Source organism: Chinchilla lanigera, unplaced genomic scaffold (genome assembly GCF_000276665.1).
Source record: "Chinchilla lanigera isolate Chin_1 unplaced genomic scaffold, ChiLan1.0 scaffold00074, whole genome shotgun sequence".
Classification (NCBI taxonomy): Eukaryota; Metazoa; Chordata; class Mammalia; order Rodentia; family Chinchillidae; genus Chinchilla; species Chinchilla lanigera.
Genome location: NW_004955475.1, coordinates 9587042 through 9602907, shown reverse-complemented (window position 1 = coordinate 9602907; position 15866 = coordinate 9587042). Strand labels below are relative to the sequence as shown.

At 49.5% G+C, this 15866-nt stretch overlaps 2 protein-coding genes across 8 annotated transcripts in view; one reads left to right on the top strand and one right to left on the bottom strand.

The window, feature by feature from the left end:
* The window catches only part of Awat2 (acyl-CoA wax alcohol acyltransferase 2), a 40440-nt gene extending 31689 nt beyond the window's left edge, over positions 1 to 8751 (top strand). For all 3 annotated transcript variants that reach the window (XM_005401607.1, XM_005401608.2, XM_005401606.2), the window contains 7 exons: positions 5908 to 6018; positions 6387 to 6457; positions 6674 to 6878; positions 7069 to 7243; positions 7899 to 8098; positions 8293 to 8483; positions 8620 to 8751. In XM_005401607.1, the coding sequence (XP_005401664.1) occupies positions 5908 to 6018; positions 6387 to 6457; positions 6674 to 6878; positions 7069 to 7243; positions 7899 to 8098; positions 8293 to 8447 (917 nt within the window). In that variant the 3' untranslated portion in view covers positions 8448 to 8483; positions 8620 to 8751. The remainder of the gene's footprint in view (positions 1 to 5907; positions 6019 to 6386; positions 6458 to 6673; positions 6879 to 7068; positions 7244 to 7898; positions 8099 to 8292; positions 8484 to 8619) is intronic.
* Positions 8752 to 10757: 2006 nt separating this feature from the next.
* Positions 10758 to 15866, bottom strand: part of Eda (ectodysplasin A) — a 414240-nt gene continuing 409131 nt past the window's right edge. For all 5 annotated transcript variants that reach the window (XM_005401600.2, XM_005401602.2, XM_005401601.2 and 2 more), the window contains exon 8: positions 10758 to 14719. In XM_005401600.2, coding sequence (XP_005401657.1) covers positions 14468 to 14719 — 252 coding nt within the window. In that variant the 3' untranslated portion in view covers positions 10758 to 14467. The remainder of the gene's footprint in view (positions 14720 to 15866) is intronic.

The following is a 15866-nucleotide window of genomic DNA, read 5'->3' as shown; positions in this document are numbered from 1 at the left end:
GTACACACAGTCTGGAGATAGTTTTATGCAATATTTCTAGCGCACCTTTATTTTGATTGGGACCGTCTCATGAAGTCAGGCGTGGAATTTTCTACTTGTAGTGTCATGTCAGGGCTAAAAAAGTTCAAGATTTTGGAACATTTTGAATTTGGGATTTTCAGGTTGAGCATACCCACACTGTATTGTCTTTTCTTTCTTTTCTTGCAGTGCTGGAAATCAACCCAGGGTATTCTGCATAGTAGGTAGGCTGGAGCCCTACAACTGAGCCACACGCTCAGCCTTGTACTATCTTTTTTGAGCTTTCGTACTATCCCCAGATTTGGCCTGTTACCACCCTTTCCCCTTCCTGTCACTGAAGCCCTGTTCCCACATGACAGCAGAGTCCCCAGAGCCTAAGATCTGACACTGCACTGCGGAAAAAAACAATCATTTTTTGAAGGCCATTGTGGGCCAGGCCCCATGAAGGCCTGGCATCTCTCCTTCCTCAGTCCAATTCCCAATCTCACTCCTCAGAGATAACAACTGTTAATGTTTTAATTTTTGCACATATAGCTAGAAGTGATGTAGATTTAGTACAGATGCATACAGGCACATATACACATGGACATGGACATGTGTACAGTATATATATGTATATATCCGAGGGACAGTGTAATGTGGATGTTGAAAATGCAGTCTGGTCTCAGACTCCTTGTGTTCAAGTCTGTACAGTCCATAGCAAGTTATTTATCCTCTCTGAGTCTTCTCTCCTTCCTTTGTAAGTAGATGTATTTAGGGTGTGTTAACCAGAATAGTCTAGGTATACTGTGGTAACACATTAACCCCGAAACTTAAGTGGCTTAAATAAGCAAATGTCTATTTCTTATTCTTGCTAGAAGTCCCCCACTTGGTTGGTGGCAGTCTCTGCTCACAGTAGATAATAAATGTTCAGGCCAATAAAGGCGTCGCCAAATTGTGATGCTGACAAAAGTAGTTTCAGGGGCTGACAAAGCACGGGAGGGAAAGCAAGAACTGGAAGTGATAAAAATGAATCAAATCCTTACTTTGAACTTCCTTAGATATGAATGAGGTTGAATATCTTTCTGTATGTTCATCAGCAATTAGTATTTTTTCTCTGTGAACTGCCCAATTTTGACCTTTGTCCATTTTTCTACTGAATTTGAGCTGCCCCATTAAAGACAAATGATGAAGAAGGGGTGGGCATTGCAGGCAAACAGTGGGACGCACAGGACAAGGCCGGGTCGGGGAGAGCCTTGGGCTGGGCAGGGGCTACTAGCAGTTATGTGACACGGGGAATGAAAGGCACAGAAATGGCGCCTCATGCGTGTTATTGAATGATTCAAAGACGGAAGAAAAAAGAATGGGTGCGAAGGCAGGGGAAAGACTCTATCAGGCATTAAAAACCATGGAAAGGAGTTTGAACTTTTCCCTGAGGACCATATGAAGCCAGGATAGGGCCGGGCCCAAGGCGATGGCATCATTCACATTTCGGAGAGCTTGTTATAGCTCTATGCCCCAAAATGATTCTAGGAAGAGAGGAGTGGAGTGGCCAAGCCAGGGGGGAGTTAGAGCGATGGTGGTGCTTTAGGTCAGGCCAGTAGTGACGGGGATGAAGAGAAGATGATTCAAGAAACTGGAGGAGAAGTAACATGACTTGACGAGCAGATATCAGTGAGAAAAAGAGAAAGCAAGACTGAGGGTTCAGCTGGGCATGGTGGTGCATGCCTGTAGCCCCAGCACTCTGGTGGCGGAGGCAGCAGGATCGCCACTGGTTCGAGGCTACCCTGGATTACATAGTGAGTTCAAGGCCAGCCTGAGCTCCATAGCAAGGCCCTGTTTCCAAAACAAAAACAAACAACAACAAAGACTGAAGGTTCTGGTCTCAGGGTGTTCAGGCTTTTTTTTCTTTCGGTACCGGGCATCAAACTCTCGACCTTGCACTTGCCAGGCAGACACTGTGCCGCTGAGCTAAGTCCCCGGCCCCTGGTCTCAGGGTGAACTGGTGGGGATGGGAGCAGAGAATGTTAAGAAGGAGAGAGGCTGAAAGGGGCAGGAGTACAGAAGAAAAACTGCACCAGAGGACCACTGTTTGTTTGTTTCTGGGGATCAAATCAGGGCCTTTGTTCTGAGCGACATCCCCAGCTATTTTTTATTTTGAGGCAGAATCTTGGTAAGTTGCCCAGGCTAAGCGCAAACGTGATCTTCCTGCCTTAGCACTACTACCGTGCTTGGCCCACAGGATTGTTTTTTTTTTTTTGAGACAGAGACTCGCTGTGCAGTTCAGGCTAGCTTGCTTATGTGGCCCTGGCTGGCCTTGAACTTGTGGTAATCCTCCTGCCTCAGCCTCCTGAGTGCTGGGATTACAGGCATGCATCACCACGTCAACTGTCTTCTTTTTTTTAGGGGAGAGTCTTAATTAGGGCCTGGCTCTGGGGTGTACTCAGAGGGAATATGGGGCAAGAAGAAAAGCTCTAGGCCCTGGTGGCAGACGTGGGTTCCAGGACTGTCCTCTCCCTTCCCAGCTCATGTTGGGCAGGTGGTGCAAATGACCCTTTGCCCCTGCCCAGCTGTCTGATCTAGAAGTGGAATTGTATTTATCTGGACAGTAATGGCCTTGAGGGAATGCCATCAGATTAAGTCTGTAAAGAAGATAGGCCAGATATTGGTATTTTAATTCTCATTTTACAGATGATGAACTTAAGGTTAGCGATGTCTTTGATCGCACACAATAAGGTGCAGATGCAGGACTCATCCGGTGGCAGGGTGCGCCATCTAGGAGGACCCACTCATAAGATAGCCTCACCCTAGGTTTGAGCAAAGTCTGAGGGAAAGTGGGAGGTGCCCTGTGGACTAGATTAGTGCCTTTCTTTAATCCTCAGTCAACAGTTTTATCAAAAGCCTGTAACTGCTTGCCCTTGCTCTGCCCTTAGTTATTTTTCCCAGAGGCAGTCAGTCATTTTGAATTTTGTTAGTTCTTTTTGTCTGATATTGACTTCCGTATTCCTAGAGTTTCCTATTTGAAATTTCTAAGTACTACTATTTTCTTTCTTTTTTTGGTACCGGGAATCGAACTCAGGACCTTGCGCTTGCCAGGCAGGCACTTGTGCCGCTGAGCTATATCCCCAGACCAATATTACTATTTTCTGATGCAGCAGTTTTAGATATTGTCCATTGGCTTTCTGTACAGAAGATGAAAAGCTGGCTTTGCACAATACTGACATAACTTCCTCTTCCTTCTCCTTCCAAATTTGTTATAGGACAGATTTTAGTTAAATGCCTGACTATGACGAGGAAATATTATTCACAGCTGAGCTATTTAGTGCACCAGGACTAAATTTCCATTATTGTGTGAAATATTTTTCCTGTTGTTAGTAATTGACTGGTTTTAAGTTTCTTTCACTATTATTAGATATCCGTTATCACTAATTTATCCCAGACTCTTCACAGACAAATTAATCTCTCCAAGTGTTCAAACACATCGGAAATCTGTAAGTCCCCTTACTCTTATTTCTGTGAGGGTATCACAGCTGAAACTCAGCACCTTCCTGATACAGTCTGGCTTCATGCAAATCTGTCACTTCCAAGGCACTTAAGAAAACTTGGAGCAGAATTGTAAAAGGTGCTTCCACTCAGAGATACGCAAGTGTCCAGCTGGTACTTGCTCATCCCCGAGAGTGAGTGTTGCCTTAAATTCTTTTGTCCTGGGAGCCTTGTTTACTTCTTCCCAGCCTTGCTCTTGCTCAGTTTCCTCCTTCATTGGTTCCTCTTTTTCCTGTACCCTATGCCTTCCTTTTTCTTGGTTTATGCCTTATTTATTCATTTGTTTGTTTTTGTGATCACTTCTTGGCCTTTTGGCTAAGATCAAGTGTTTGCTTTTGTAGTGCTGGGGATTGAACACAGGGCCTTCCCACTCAGCTACATCCCCAGTCCCTTTTAGTTTTTTATTTTGAGACAGATGCTCAGCTTGGGCTTAAATTTGTGAACCTCCTGCCTCGGCCTCCCCAAGTGCTGGGATTAAAGGTATGCATGACTGCATCAAATTGATCACCTCATTTTGGTGAAACACATTCTCTGGTAGTTTTCGGAGAAAGGGAGATGGGAGACCAATTATCAGAGACTGTGTGTATCTGAGATTGTATTCTACTTTTATACTTGATTAAAATTTGACTTCTTACCCAATATTTTAGCCGTGTCTGCAAAGCTTCTCATGTTGTGATGGGGTCATGTCTTGATAACCCCACCATATGTCAAAAATATCATAAATCAAAAATGTATTTAATACATCTAACCTACACAACATCACAGTTTAGCACTACAGTATACTGCAGAGTGTTAGTTGTTTAACCTCAGGATAGAAATTGCTCATTTCTCCTGCCTAGCATGTGAGAGACAATGGTACTGCATTTTGCTAGCCCAGGAAAAGAGCCAAATACAAAATCTGAAGTGTGATTTCCATTGAATTCGTATCACTTTTGCACCATCATAAAGTTGAAACACCATAGGCAAAACTATCATAAGTTAAAGACCATCAGTATTTGAATCTAGAATCTCTTTGGTTCAGTTATTTCAGTCAGGCGCTTTGCCGCTGAGCTAAATCCCCAGCCCCTGGTTCAGTTATTTCAGAGAATAATCATCCCACTGCCCAGTTGTTTAAGGGAGGAGAGGGAACCTGGGTTTCTAATTTCTTGGCAGAAATTTAAGTAACCCTCTGCCTTTTGGGCCTGTGCCTTGTCCCTGCCTTTTGTGACACCTGCTCTCTGCACATTCCAAGTCTTTTCTTGATTTTCCAGTGGAAGCAGGCATGCTTCTTATAGGCAGGTATCCTTACTAGCAACTAGATTTCAGCTTTTCTTATTGTAAATCAGTTACTTCTTCTCTTTAGAACATGTAAATATTTTGCTATCTCACAGCCACTGATGGCACCTTCTTCTCCTTTCCCTTATGGATCTGTATTTTTATTTTGTTTCTGTTTTCATTTTTGTTTTTGAGACAGGGTCACTATGTAGTTCAGGCTGGTGCTGGGGATTTATGGTGAATTTATGGTGATCCTCCTGCTTCAACCTCCCGAGTGTGGGATTACAGGCATGTACACCACACCTTATGACAGATCTGTATTTTGAAGAACATTTGTTAGTAATAGTTTTCATGGGGCTCTAGCAAGAAGTCAAGACAAAAACTTGTGATCAATCTGCTATGTTCAGTTAGAAGTTCTTTTTTGTCTTTTCTAACCTTTATTTTGACTCAATTTTCCACACACTCTTATTCACACCTGCTTTAAAAATGGAGTCCAGTAATAATTCCAAGTGAACTTTAGCCTCCATGACTCATCTCTAGTAACTCTTTCCTAATACTCTAATCTGTAGCATTCTCATTTCATTGGAACCTAATACGGCCCAGGACCTTATTCTAGTTCAGCTTGTATTTTCCTTTGTGTTTTGCTTGCCTTCTTTGCACCCCCAACCTCAGTGCAGGTGGGCCTTTGCTGTCTCCTGTATCTCCTTCACTGATCTTCAGAGGAGATGCGGAGAGGAGAACATGAGTTGGAAGAAAGCTGTCTGAGGACTCTCTCGAACTCGGGTGGCCACCAGGGGCTCCGTGCCATTAAGCAGCCAGCATTCATTCAGAGCTTAGCAAGTTGCTAGGGTAGGTCCTGAGTGCAGAGGGCTCTGGAGAAGCACGGCTGGGGAGGAAAAGCCCTTGCCTGCTAGACTCGAGTCAGGGTCCCAAGGCCAGAGAGGAGAGGGAGGCTGGGATGTGGGCATGTGAACCGTGTGCCAGGATGAGGAAGAGCAAGCAGTGAGCCGTCTTGGGTGAGCACGTGTGACCACTGGATGGCAGAACTCGGGAGAGAGGGTCAGTGTGAGGGGCTGTTCACAATCCATTCACTCTGGGCTGGGTTCCCTCCAGTAATCGTGGTGATCCTTGTCAACGTCTACCTACTGGCGTTTACATCATACTGGCTTATCACTGTGTTCATTCTCATCTGGCTGGCTTTTGACTGGAAGACCCCTGAGCGAGGTAAGGGCCCTACTGGGCTGGGTTGCCACATGCCACCCTTCCCTTTTCTCTCTTTTTGATTCTGAAAGGCTCTGGCCAATTCCCAGGCAGCCCTTCAGCCTATCCCTCCCTGGGCTAGAGAAGCCGAGGGAAATGCTCCTTTTGAGGTGTTGGAAAGGCCACCCAATCTGGACTGGAGTGGGCGAGGGGAGGGGCAGTGAATGAAGCAGAAGCTTAGCCCGTTGTAATTGGCCTGGACATGCCCAACCTGCTTGTTCCTTAAGAGGTCAGGAAAGAGCAAGGGGTGAGAGGTCCCCGTGGCAGGCCCAGAAGGCCTGGCAGAGGACAGTGGGGCTGAACACGGCTCGGTTGCATTGTGCTGCTTACAGGCGGCCGCCGATTCAACTGTGTGAGGCGGTGGAGCTTGTGGAGACACTACTGCAATTATTTCCCTATCAAGGTGAGTAGCTCTGAGCCCCAGCTGGATACCAGGTCAGCCCCGATTCTGGTGCCGGCAGCTGGGTTACGGAGGCCTGTGAGTGACCCTCTCCCAGGGGTTGGACAGTGCCCAACCTGGCTGGTGGGACCCAGTAGCCCTTTCCCTTCCAGATCTCTCACCTAAAGAGGAGGTCACTTCCCTGGCTGTAGCACCTCCTGACTCCACTTTCCTCTACAGCTTTTGAAGACTCGTGATATTTCCCCCAGCCACAACTACATCCTCGTTTGCCACCCTCACGGGCTCATGTCTCATACCTGGTTTGGCAATTTTGCCACTGAAGGTACAGGCTTCTCCAAGATCTTCCCTGGCATCACCTCCTATACGCTCACAATAGGAGCCTTTTTCTGGGTGCCTTTCTTGAGAGACTATATCATGTCGACAGGTGAGTTGGCTCGAAGTTGCGGGGACGGGTGAGAGCAAGGCCAACTCTGATCCCTTCTGGCTGCCCTTGCTCACCTCCCTGACAGGGGGCTCCCTGCTTTCCCCCTCCTTTGCAGAGGGAAAGATGAAGGGAGGAAAGTTAGGGTGCTTGGGAAGTGGCCGATGACCTCTTGGCTTTTTCTGCCTCCCAGGTGTCTGCTCCGTGAGCCGATCCTCCATGGACTTTCTGCTTACCCAGAAGGGCAAAGGAAACATGCTCATTGTGGTGGTTGGTGGCCTGGCCGAGTGCAGATACAGCCTGCCAGGGTCTTTCACCCTGGTCTTGAAAAATCGACTGGGCTTTGTGCGCATGGCCCTTCGCCATGGGTAAGGACAACTCTGGTCGAAAGGAAGGGTGGTGGAGGATCCAACAGCCCAGTGGTGAATGAAGAACTTTTGAAGAAATAGGATCTAACGGAGGAGGACGAAGTATATGATCCATTATTATGAACTATATCCATCATAAACACATACAACTGTTATTTGTCAATTTAAAATAAATAAAAGAGCTGGAAGAAAGCCACCTGTGGCTTGGAGCAGAAGCAGGGCCAAGTCTTAGAGGCATTTCTGCTCATGAAGTAAGCATTGAAGGTCAACCCTCAGTGTCCTCTGCCTCGGGTCTGGGCCAGTTCCTCTCTACAAGGGGACTGGCCACCACCCTAGCTCAGAGGCAGCCAAGTGAAGCATGTGGGGTAAAGGGAAGGAAGTCAGGTGACGTGGCCCTTGGGTCTTACCATACAGTGATTCCCGCCCGGGGTTCCCGGGAGTGCCTCGGCTTGCTTCCTTCAGGCTGCCACTGATTTGTCCCAACAGGCAGCCTGGCCTAGGCCACAGACATCCCCCTAGCCTGGACCTAGGCACAGCTGGGCTGGGGGCTGGGTAGCCTCTGGGCGGACCCAGAGCCCACTGGTGGTTAACATGTCTGCCACTCAGCAGGGTCCTTGTCTTTCCGGGCGTCAAAGGACATGCTTTTCCTCTGCAGGGTGGCTCTAATCCCTGCCTATGCCTTTGGGGAGACAGAACTCTACAATCAGCACATTTTTGCTCGTGGGGGCTTTGTCCACTGCTTCCAGAAGTGGTTCCAGAGTCTAGTACACATCTACCCTTGTGCTTTCTACGGGCGTGGCTTCACCAAGAACTCCTGGGGCTTTCTGCCCTACGCTCAGTCTTTAACCACCGTTGGTGAGTGGGTCCTTCTGTGGGCAGTCTTGGTCTGGGATCCAGGATCCTGTTCAGAGGCTCACCCTTAACTCTGGCTGTGCTCAGAGGCATGAGAGGCGGGTTGGGGGTGAGGGTGGGCTTGAGGCCCAGAGCCCATTCAGAGCAGTGAGCTACTCTGACGGTTTTCCTTTTTCCTTCTCTGTCTTCCCTGGCAGTTGGGGAGCCTCTACCACTGCCCAAGATTCAGAACCCAAGCCAGGAGGATGTGGCTAAATACCACGCACTCTACGTTGACGCCCTGCGTAAATTGTTTGATGAGCATAAGACCAAGTTTGGTATCTCAGAGACTCAGGAGCTGGAGATACTTTGACACACGCCCGCAGCAGCCTCACAACCTTGCTGGAAGGTGAGGAGCTGGTGGACACAGGAGGACAAATTCTGTTTGGGCTCCCACTCCTAATATGACCAGTCCTCGTCATGGGGAGAGGCTGCCCATCTGGTTGGTTTTGTACCCATTTTTTCCACTTCTGTCTTTCCCTTAGCTCTTTGTCATTTCCTTGGTGAGATGATTCCAAGAGGCCCTCAGGAAGAAGTCCCCTGAAGGCTCCCTCACGGGAGCAACCAGAATTGAGGAAACCAGTGGACAGAATAAAACACCCATCTTCTGATACCGAGTGTACCCCAACTAGTCTGTTTGGGGGGCTGAGTGTTCCCACACGTCTTCCTTTCTCTAGCTCTCAAACATCTCCATCTTCTAGCTAGGAGACTCTTTGTCGGATCAGATGCCTCAGGAACTAGTGGGCTGAGTTCAGGTTCCAGCACCTTCAAGTCACGTGACTTTGAGGGTAGTCAGTCACTTGTGAGCCTCAGTTTCCTCATCTATAAAAGGGGGACTAAGAATCCCCCTTCTGCTTACCTCAAAGGTCAAATGATACTGGATGTGACTAAATTTTATAAACCAGGGAGCTACACAAAATTCTCTTCTGACCATTTCACTCATTTCCTGTCCCCGAGTAAACAACGCCCAGGAGTGCCTGGCATTTCAGTTTTTAAAAGGAATTTTACAGTGTAGAACCTTGTGTTGAAAGTTTAAGTCATCAAACCCCCTTGCCAGCCCTTAATCCACTCTCAGGTTTCTCCCTCCTAAGGCTAAGAGCCGGGGCAGGCTCAGGCCTTGCTTCCTGGTCTTCTTTCCACGAAGGATTGTGCTTCCCGGCCTTATCTCCGCCCCCTGAGAATCAGATGAGCGACTTCGCACCCAGAACTCTGTCTGACTGCTGAGTCTCTCAGACTCTCAGCCCAATGGTTGTTGTAATGACAAGTTAAACAATTTGGACCAAGGGCCCCTTGTTCCATCCCTCTTGGGTAGCTGCCACTCGGTCCAGTGGTGTACCATCAGTTTGGTTTAGCCAGCACGGCACACTTACCACCACATGACATGCTGCCTCTGCCCTGGGTGCCTGCCTCGTAGGAGCCAGACACAGTATGACCTCGACTCCTTTTTCTGTTGCTTCTTGAGCCAGAGACTACATTTTCCCAGAGTACCCATAAAGTGGTTTTGTTTTCTGGTGCTGGGGGTTTTGGAACCCAGGGCCTTGTGCATGCTGAGGATGTGAGCTATACCCCAAGGTGTTTTTAGACAGTCTCCAGCATTCTTATGACTGGTTTCCTTTCAAAAAGCTTCTCTCGAAGGCAGCTGGAGGACCAGCCTGGGTTCCAACACCCAGTGCATTCATACCTAGCCACTGCGGATTTGTCCTAGGCTGCAGTGTGCACGCTGCTAAAGTGTCACATTCTCCACCTGTACAACAGGGACAAAGGCTGCCGGGGTTGGGAGAAGTGCCCGCTGAAGCTGTCTCTGAGCTGCTCTCTGATTATCTTCTCATGACCCCCTTCCTTAGTAGAAGCTCCACAGGGCTTCACACACTGGAGCGTGGGGCCAAGCGGTAGAGGCAGCTCAGTAGAATGGAAAGTGTACAGTACTGGGAGCCAGATCAGGCTGCCCCTAGTTGGACAGCCCGGGGCAAGCTACTTAAAATCTCGCGAGCATGGCTCTCTTCATTTGCAAATTGAGATGATACTTTCGTGAGGAGCTGAATTCTGGATTCCCCCAAGCTGTTCTGGTGCCAGGCCTGAAATATTTGTTATAGATGGCACAATCTCAAGTTGTAAGTCCACGTGGCATGTCTCTGCTCCTGGACAATATTCCTTCTGGCAGGCCATCTAGCTTCCCAGACATATGGTTCCAGGAGAAGAGCAAAGGTGACAGGGATGGGGCATGTAGTCCGGGGCACAGAAAGGATGTAGGACGTTCTGACTGGAAATTCAGACTCCCCACACACACCCCAGGAGAATGAACACAAGGCCTTTTGCACTGAGCTATGTCCCAACCCTTTTTTCTTTTTTTGAGATGAGTTCTCACTAAGTCACTAAGTGCCCAGGCTGGGCTCAAACTTGTGATCTTCCTGCCTCAGCTTCCCAGAGTACTGGGATTATAGGCTTACACCACAATCCCTGGCAGACTATCGTCCCTTCTAGTGCTCCCTCTGAAATGAGTGCCTTGGTCCTTGCCCTAGCTTACGTGTGGCATCATTTGCAAAGAAGCATCTAACATGTAGGAAATGTTCCAGTTAATTTGAAGAATGGGGGGGCACTTTATTTGCAAAGAATAAACCATTAATTTACGCAAACTTACATCCCAGTTTATATACATTATATATAGTTTATATACACAGTATCTCACACTGGATGCTGACCCCCAAAAGCAGCATTGGGCCTGCTCCAGGCCATTCTCACAACAAAGTTCACCCCACCCTATCCTAGCTGGAAGCTCTTTGAATAGGTATGACACGTCCCAACCCCTCCTGGAGAGAGCCCTGAAATGGATTAAAAAGAAATACCATGTTCCTTCTTCACGCTAGCTTGGCCTGGGGTCAGCAGGGGACCTGAGGGAGCACTAGGGTAGCCTAAGGACTTCCTGGCAGCGGGCCTGTCCTGAGGCAGAGCTAGGTGAGTGCCTTGGGAGGAAGCAGAGCTCTGACAAAGGCTGCAGCTGCTCTCCCTGCCTGGCCAGGCTCCTGAAGGGGGCCAAACACTTCCAGCCTTGAGTCTGTGCAGGGAAGAAATAAGGGGCTATGCGGGACAAGGACTTCCTACTCCCCCCTTCTGTCTGCTGAGTCTGGAGGTCTCAGCGTGCTCACCGCCTTGAGCAGGCCACCATCCCTCTCTGAACCTCAGTTTCTACCTAATTAATCCAGGGTGGAATGCAGGTTGGGTTATACTCCCTCTAGGAGCCCTCTTTACTCTAAATTTCTCTGACTCCATTTGCGTCCGCTGGAAACGACACAAAACACGTGGACCAAAGTCTCTGCTCACCACCAAGCCCTTTCCTTTAAGCAAAAGAAATTTGGGTCAGGATAGATGAAGAGAAAACAGAGCAAACGCTAGTTTCCAGGGAGCCAGTAGCCCAGCAGCCTCCGACAGCTGCCTTTTGTGCCAGCTTGGCTGTTGAAGCCCAAGCAGCTGGCAGAGGCCCCTGCATGCAATTCTCCCTTAAACCTCTGTCATCTGTTTACCCATAGATGTCCTTGTCCCACTCTCCATGCTAGCCTTGGCCCACTGGTAAACTTACATCAGCGTAATTGCAAACTGTAAATCGATGTCCACGGTCCTCTATCAGCAAACCACTTCACCGCTTTGCCCCCGCCTTTGCCTCAGCAGGGTTCCCGGGCTACCCGTTGCTTCCTTCACTATCCCTTTCCCTCTAGGGCTCCTTTGGAGGGCTCCAAATAAATGAGGGGTCTAGCAGGAACCCTACTGCCCCCATAGCCCCCGCCATTCTGGAGAAAGGGCTGAGGGTCAGAACGTCATTTCGGGGGACAATTCGGAAGCCTTTTCGTCCCCTCCCCTCACACCCATTGGGCTTTAGAACCAGTCCTCTCTTACACGTCTTCTCTCCATCCCTGGCGCCAGAGGCCCTGGTAGTAACAAGGTCTCTGGGGGATGGAAAATGAGATAAGGACTCATACCTAGTACTGGCGAGAAGTGAGCTGACTCCTGGAAGCTGCCTGGAGGAGAACGAAAGGAACTTGCCCGCAAGCGATAGCTACTTGCTTCACTGGATAGGTGAAAGAAATGCAGGCCGCCAGTCCTGGGGCGGTCAGAGGCCTGCTACTCGGACACAGTTCCAATAACTTTCTTCTGAACACGAGAGCTCGAAGGCTGATGGCCGTTTGAAGAGAAACATCTGATGCTTTTGCCACAGAGCCCCTGGCAGCCTTGAGACAGTTGTTACCATCAAATACCAAAAATGTGCATCTTTGGGTTTCTGCCTGGGACTCTCGGGATGTTAGCTCTGTATAGCACCCTGATGAGCCCCCTCTTGACCCCACATGCCACACAGTGCTGTGGTGTAAGGGAACCGCTTTGGTATCAGACCTGGCTGAAGCCCGTTTGTGACTTAAACTGGGTGAGAGTGCCCTGAGCCGCGGCTTAGCATCACACATCTCTGGCATCAGATATGCCAGCAGATGGCATCAGCTATCTCTGTCCTGCCCTCCTCAAAGGAAATAACAGAAAGTACTTTGCAAGCTTTAAGGCGCAGTTTTGTCATTTCCTGCTACAGCTGCAGATGGTCAAAGGCACTTTACAGGAGCTGTGCCCAAAGTGTATTTCATCTTGGGCTGCAAGGCTGTCCTTAGCCACCAGACAATGGAGGCCTGGCCCACTGCCTTGTGCCCTGATCCTTGAAAGACCAGTGTGGTTGCTTAGAAAGGGACGGTACAGCTCAGAAAGAAGGGCCTATTGTTCTTGGCAGATTCAGCTATCTGTACAAGGGTGGCAATCCCAGCTTTGGGCCAGACCTAGCATAGGAAGCTGGCTTGTAAGACACTTGAAGGATCCTAGTGCATGACCAGGTGGGAAGCTCGGGGGTGAGGGAAGCTGTGTGTGCACTGAACTAGAGGGGCAGAGCCCTGCCTGGGCCTAGCCTCCAGCTGCTCCTAAGCCTGGCCTCCGGGAGCAGCAGCACAGGTCTCTGCGGTGACGATGCTCTGCCGTGGCTTTCTGAAGAAACTTGGTCAGAAGGCCACCAGCTGCTGTCCTCGCAGATAAAGTCTGGCTTAACGATCACTAGGGCTGCAGCAAACTTAAGACAAATCTGCCCACTGATTCCCACCTCTTGTCCTTTCAGGCAAGGGAGAAAAGCTCTGCTTTGCTGCTGCCCAACCAGTCTAAGGTGGTGATGGCATAGCTTTTAGAGTTTTCAGTGATACGCACAGCCCACTGTGGCCCACATGCCATAGGTTTGTCACCACTGGTTTGGGAATTTCAAAGATTATGGCAGCTGCCTCTTATTAGACCTTGAAGGGATTTTTGAAGATCATCTGGTCCAACCCCTTCCCTCCAGACACAGCTCGATTGGAATCAGATGAATAACACTTGCTTAATAAATGGAAAATTCTCTTTGTATCCGATAAGCTAAAGACTACTTCAGACTCATGTGAGCACAGGTCCCAGGTTAAGCACCTGTCTCAGACAGAGGTAGGCTCTGTGGAGAAAGAAGATGGGAGGAGTTGTAGTCAGGCTTGGGGGGGTGGCAGTTGGGAGGGGGCCCCAGGGAGTTTTCTGAGCACAGAGCATAGCTGTAAACAAAGTGAGAGACATGAGGCCCCAAGCACAGATTCAGGGTCTTATGCAAGCAGGGTTGTGACCATTCCTGCGATGATTCCAAGGGAGAGCAAAGCTCCTGACTCCGGAGCCCAGATAGCCGTCGCCGTGTGGCTCTCAGCCTGAGTGGGAAGAGCTCTCCGATTCTCCTGGAGGTCACAGCACAGAGGAACAAGAGTGCTTCCACTGTCAAGGACGCCTGCTTGGCAGCTTTCTCCCCCAGTCTCTGCCCCAATCGTCTATCTTTTCCCTCCCTAGTACTCTCGTTAGACTGCAACCTAACGCCACCCCATCCTCGGCCCTAGCCAAGGGAGAAGCTGCAGCCCCCTTGGGGTCAGATGGTCACCCCCAGAGTCTGGAGGGCACCTTCACTTTCTCTGGCCTGCTGTTCTGGATCCTCAAGTTAGTGCAACAAATGATAAAATGGACAATAGGGACCTCGGGGTTGAATTGTTATGCCTTAAGCCAGTCAATGTGGAGCCAAAGAAAGTTGTGCTTCCTGTAAACCCTGGGGGCTCCATTAACTCTCTGTTAACTAAGGCCATTCTGGAAAGTCAAGTAGGCCTTGTCAGCATGGAATCACTTGGGAATAAATAGCACTGGTGCATTTCTCTCTGGCTGCAATGCCAATGTACCTCACTACACAGCAGCACTTAAAGGTTCTGGGAGTCCTGGCTCCCAAACCTGGGGCAGGGGCATGGGCGAGGGCAAAATGGGGGGAATCTAGGATGCAGGGGCTTCGCCCAGCCTGATGGCCCCAAAGAAGGTGGTGTGCTTGCTCATATTGATGGAGATGTCAGCATGCACCATCTTCACGGCGATCTTCTGCCGGGCCTTGAGGAGGCAGACGCCTGCAGTATAGCAAGTGTTGTAGTTGGTCTTGCCCGTCTCGATGCTGCGGGTGCACTGCAGGAAGGGCTTCTCGTCTACCACCACCTCATAGCTGGCGAAGTCAGTGAAGTTGATGTAGTAGACCTGGGTGAGAGGCAACGAGAAGGGATTGGGGAAGAGAGGAAAGAGAGGTCGGGGGCCCTCCCCTGGGGTGATCAGACAGAACCTTCTCTGATGAGCTGCCAGTTATACCTTGGGGAAGGGCAGTGCCGCTTGCAGGCATGCTAGAGGGCCAACAGTCGGAGCAGGGTGACAGGCTTATAGGCTGTCCTTCCCATAGTCCCCGGAGCTCGGATAGTTAAGCAAACCTTTCTTACAATAGCATACCCATGGCAAACTCTGGGAGGACAAAAATTGTGTGTTTGCCTGTCATCACACCCATCACCCTACCCCAGCATGAAGCACGTGGTGTGCACCCCTCAGATGCTCGACCCGTGTTTCAGACACGAACTAACTTCCAGCTTCAATCCCCAAAGCCTATCTGTGACTAAACTTAGAAGTCACTGACCCCGGCAGTGACTTGCGACTTCTGCCCTCTTCAAGAGAAGCTCCCTCAGCTTCAGCAGCCCCTTGCCACGGCCAAGCCCACCTCCCTGAGTCCCAGCACCCCTGACTCCTCATTTGATGACTGAGGAAACAGATGCCGCGCGATGGACAACTATCTACCACAGGGGATGTCGAACGAAATAGGAGGGGCAAAGCTCAGTCCTCTGATTTTACTCTGTGGCCAGCAGGAAGCAAGAACCTTTGCTCAATGGCTTGGTGTCATGAGGATCTTCCCAGCCTGCAGACACAACTTCTGAGTCTCTCTTATGTCCAACAACTTAGTTCTTCCATCTTTTATTACCCTTAGGCATCACACACCATCCCAAGCTTTGATTCTCTGCCACCAAATAGAGCTTAGTCCATAGGACACTGCGGGTTATATCCACATGTCCCATAGGGGTTGGGACCTTTATCTGATACTCTAAATCACTTTATGAGAAAGGTGACTCCCTCCATGGACCCTTCGGTGGGAGCAGTGTATATTGAGGTGCCATACTGGGTCAGGACTAAGCTATGCTGGAGTGCTCAGCGTGGCAGCAAACGACGGCTAAGCCACCTTCTCTGGCCACTCTCCTGTGAAACTCATCTGTTGGCTCCACAGTCCTTCTGCCCTGTCCACCCCAGAGGAGCCCCAGCCTCAAGGCTCACCTGCCTCTAGCTCTGAGGAAACCCCCAGTGGAGGCAC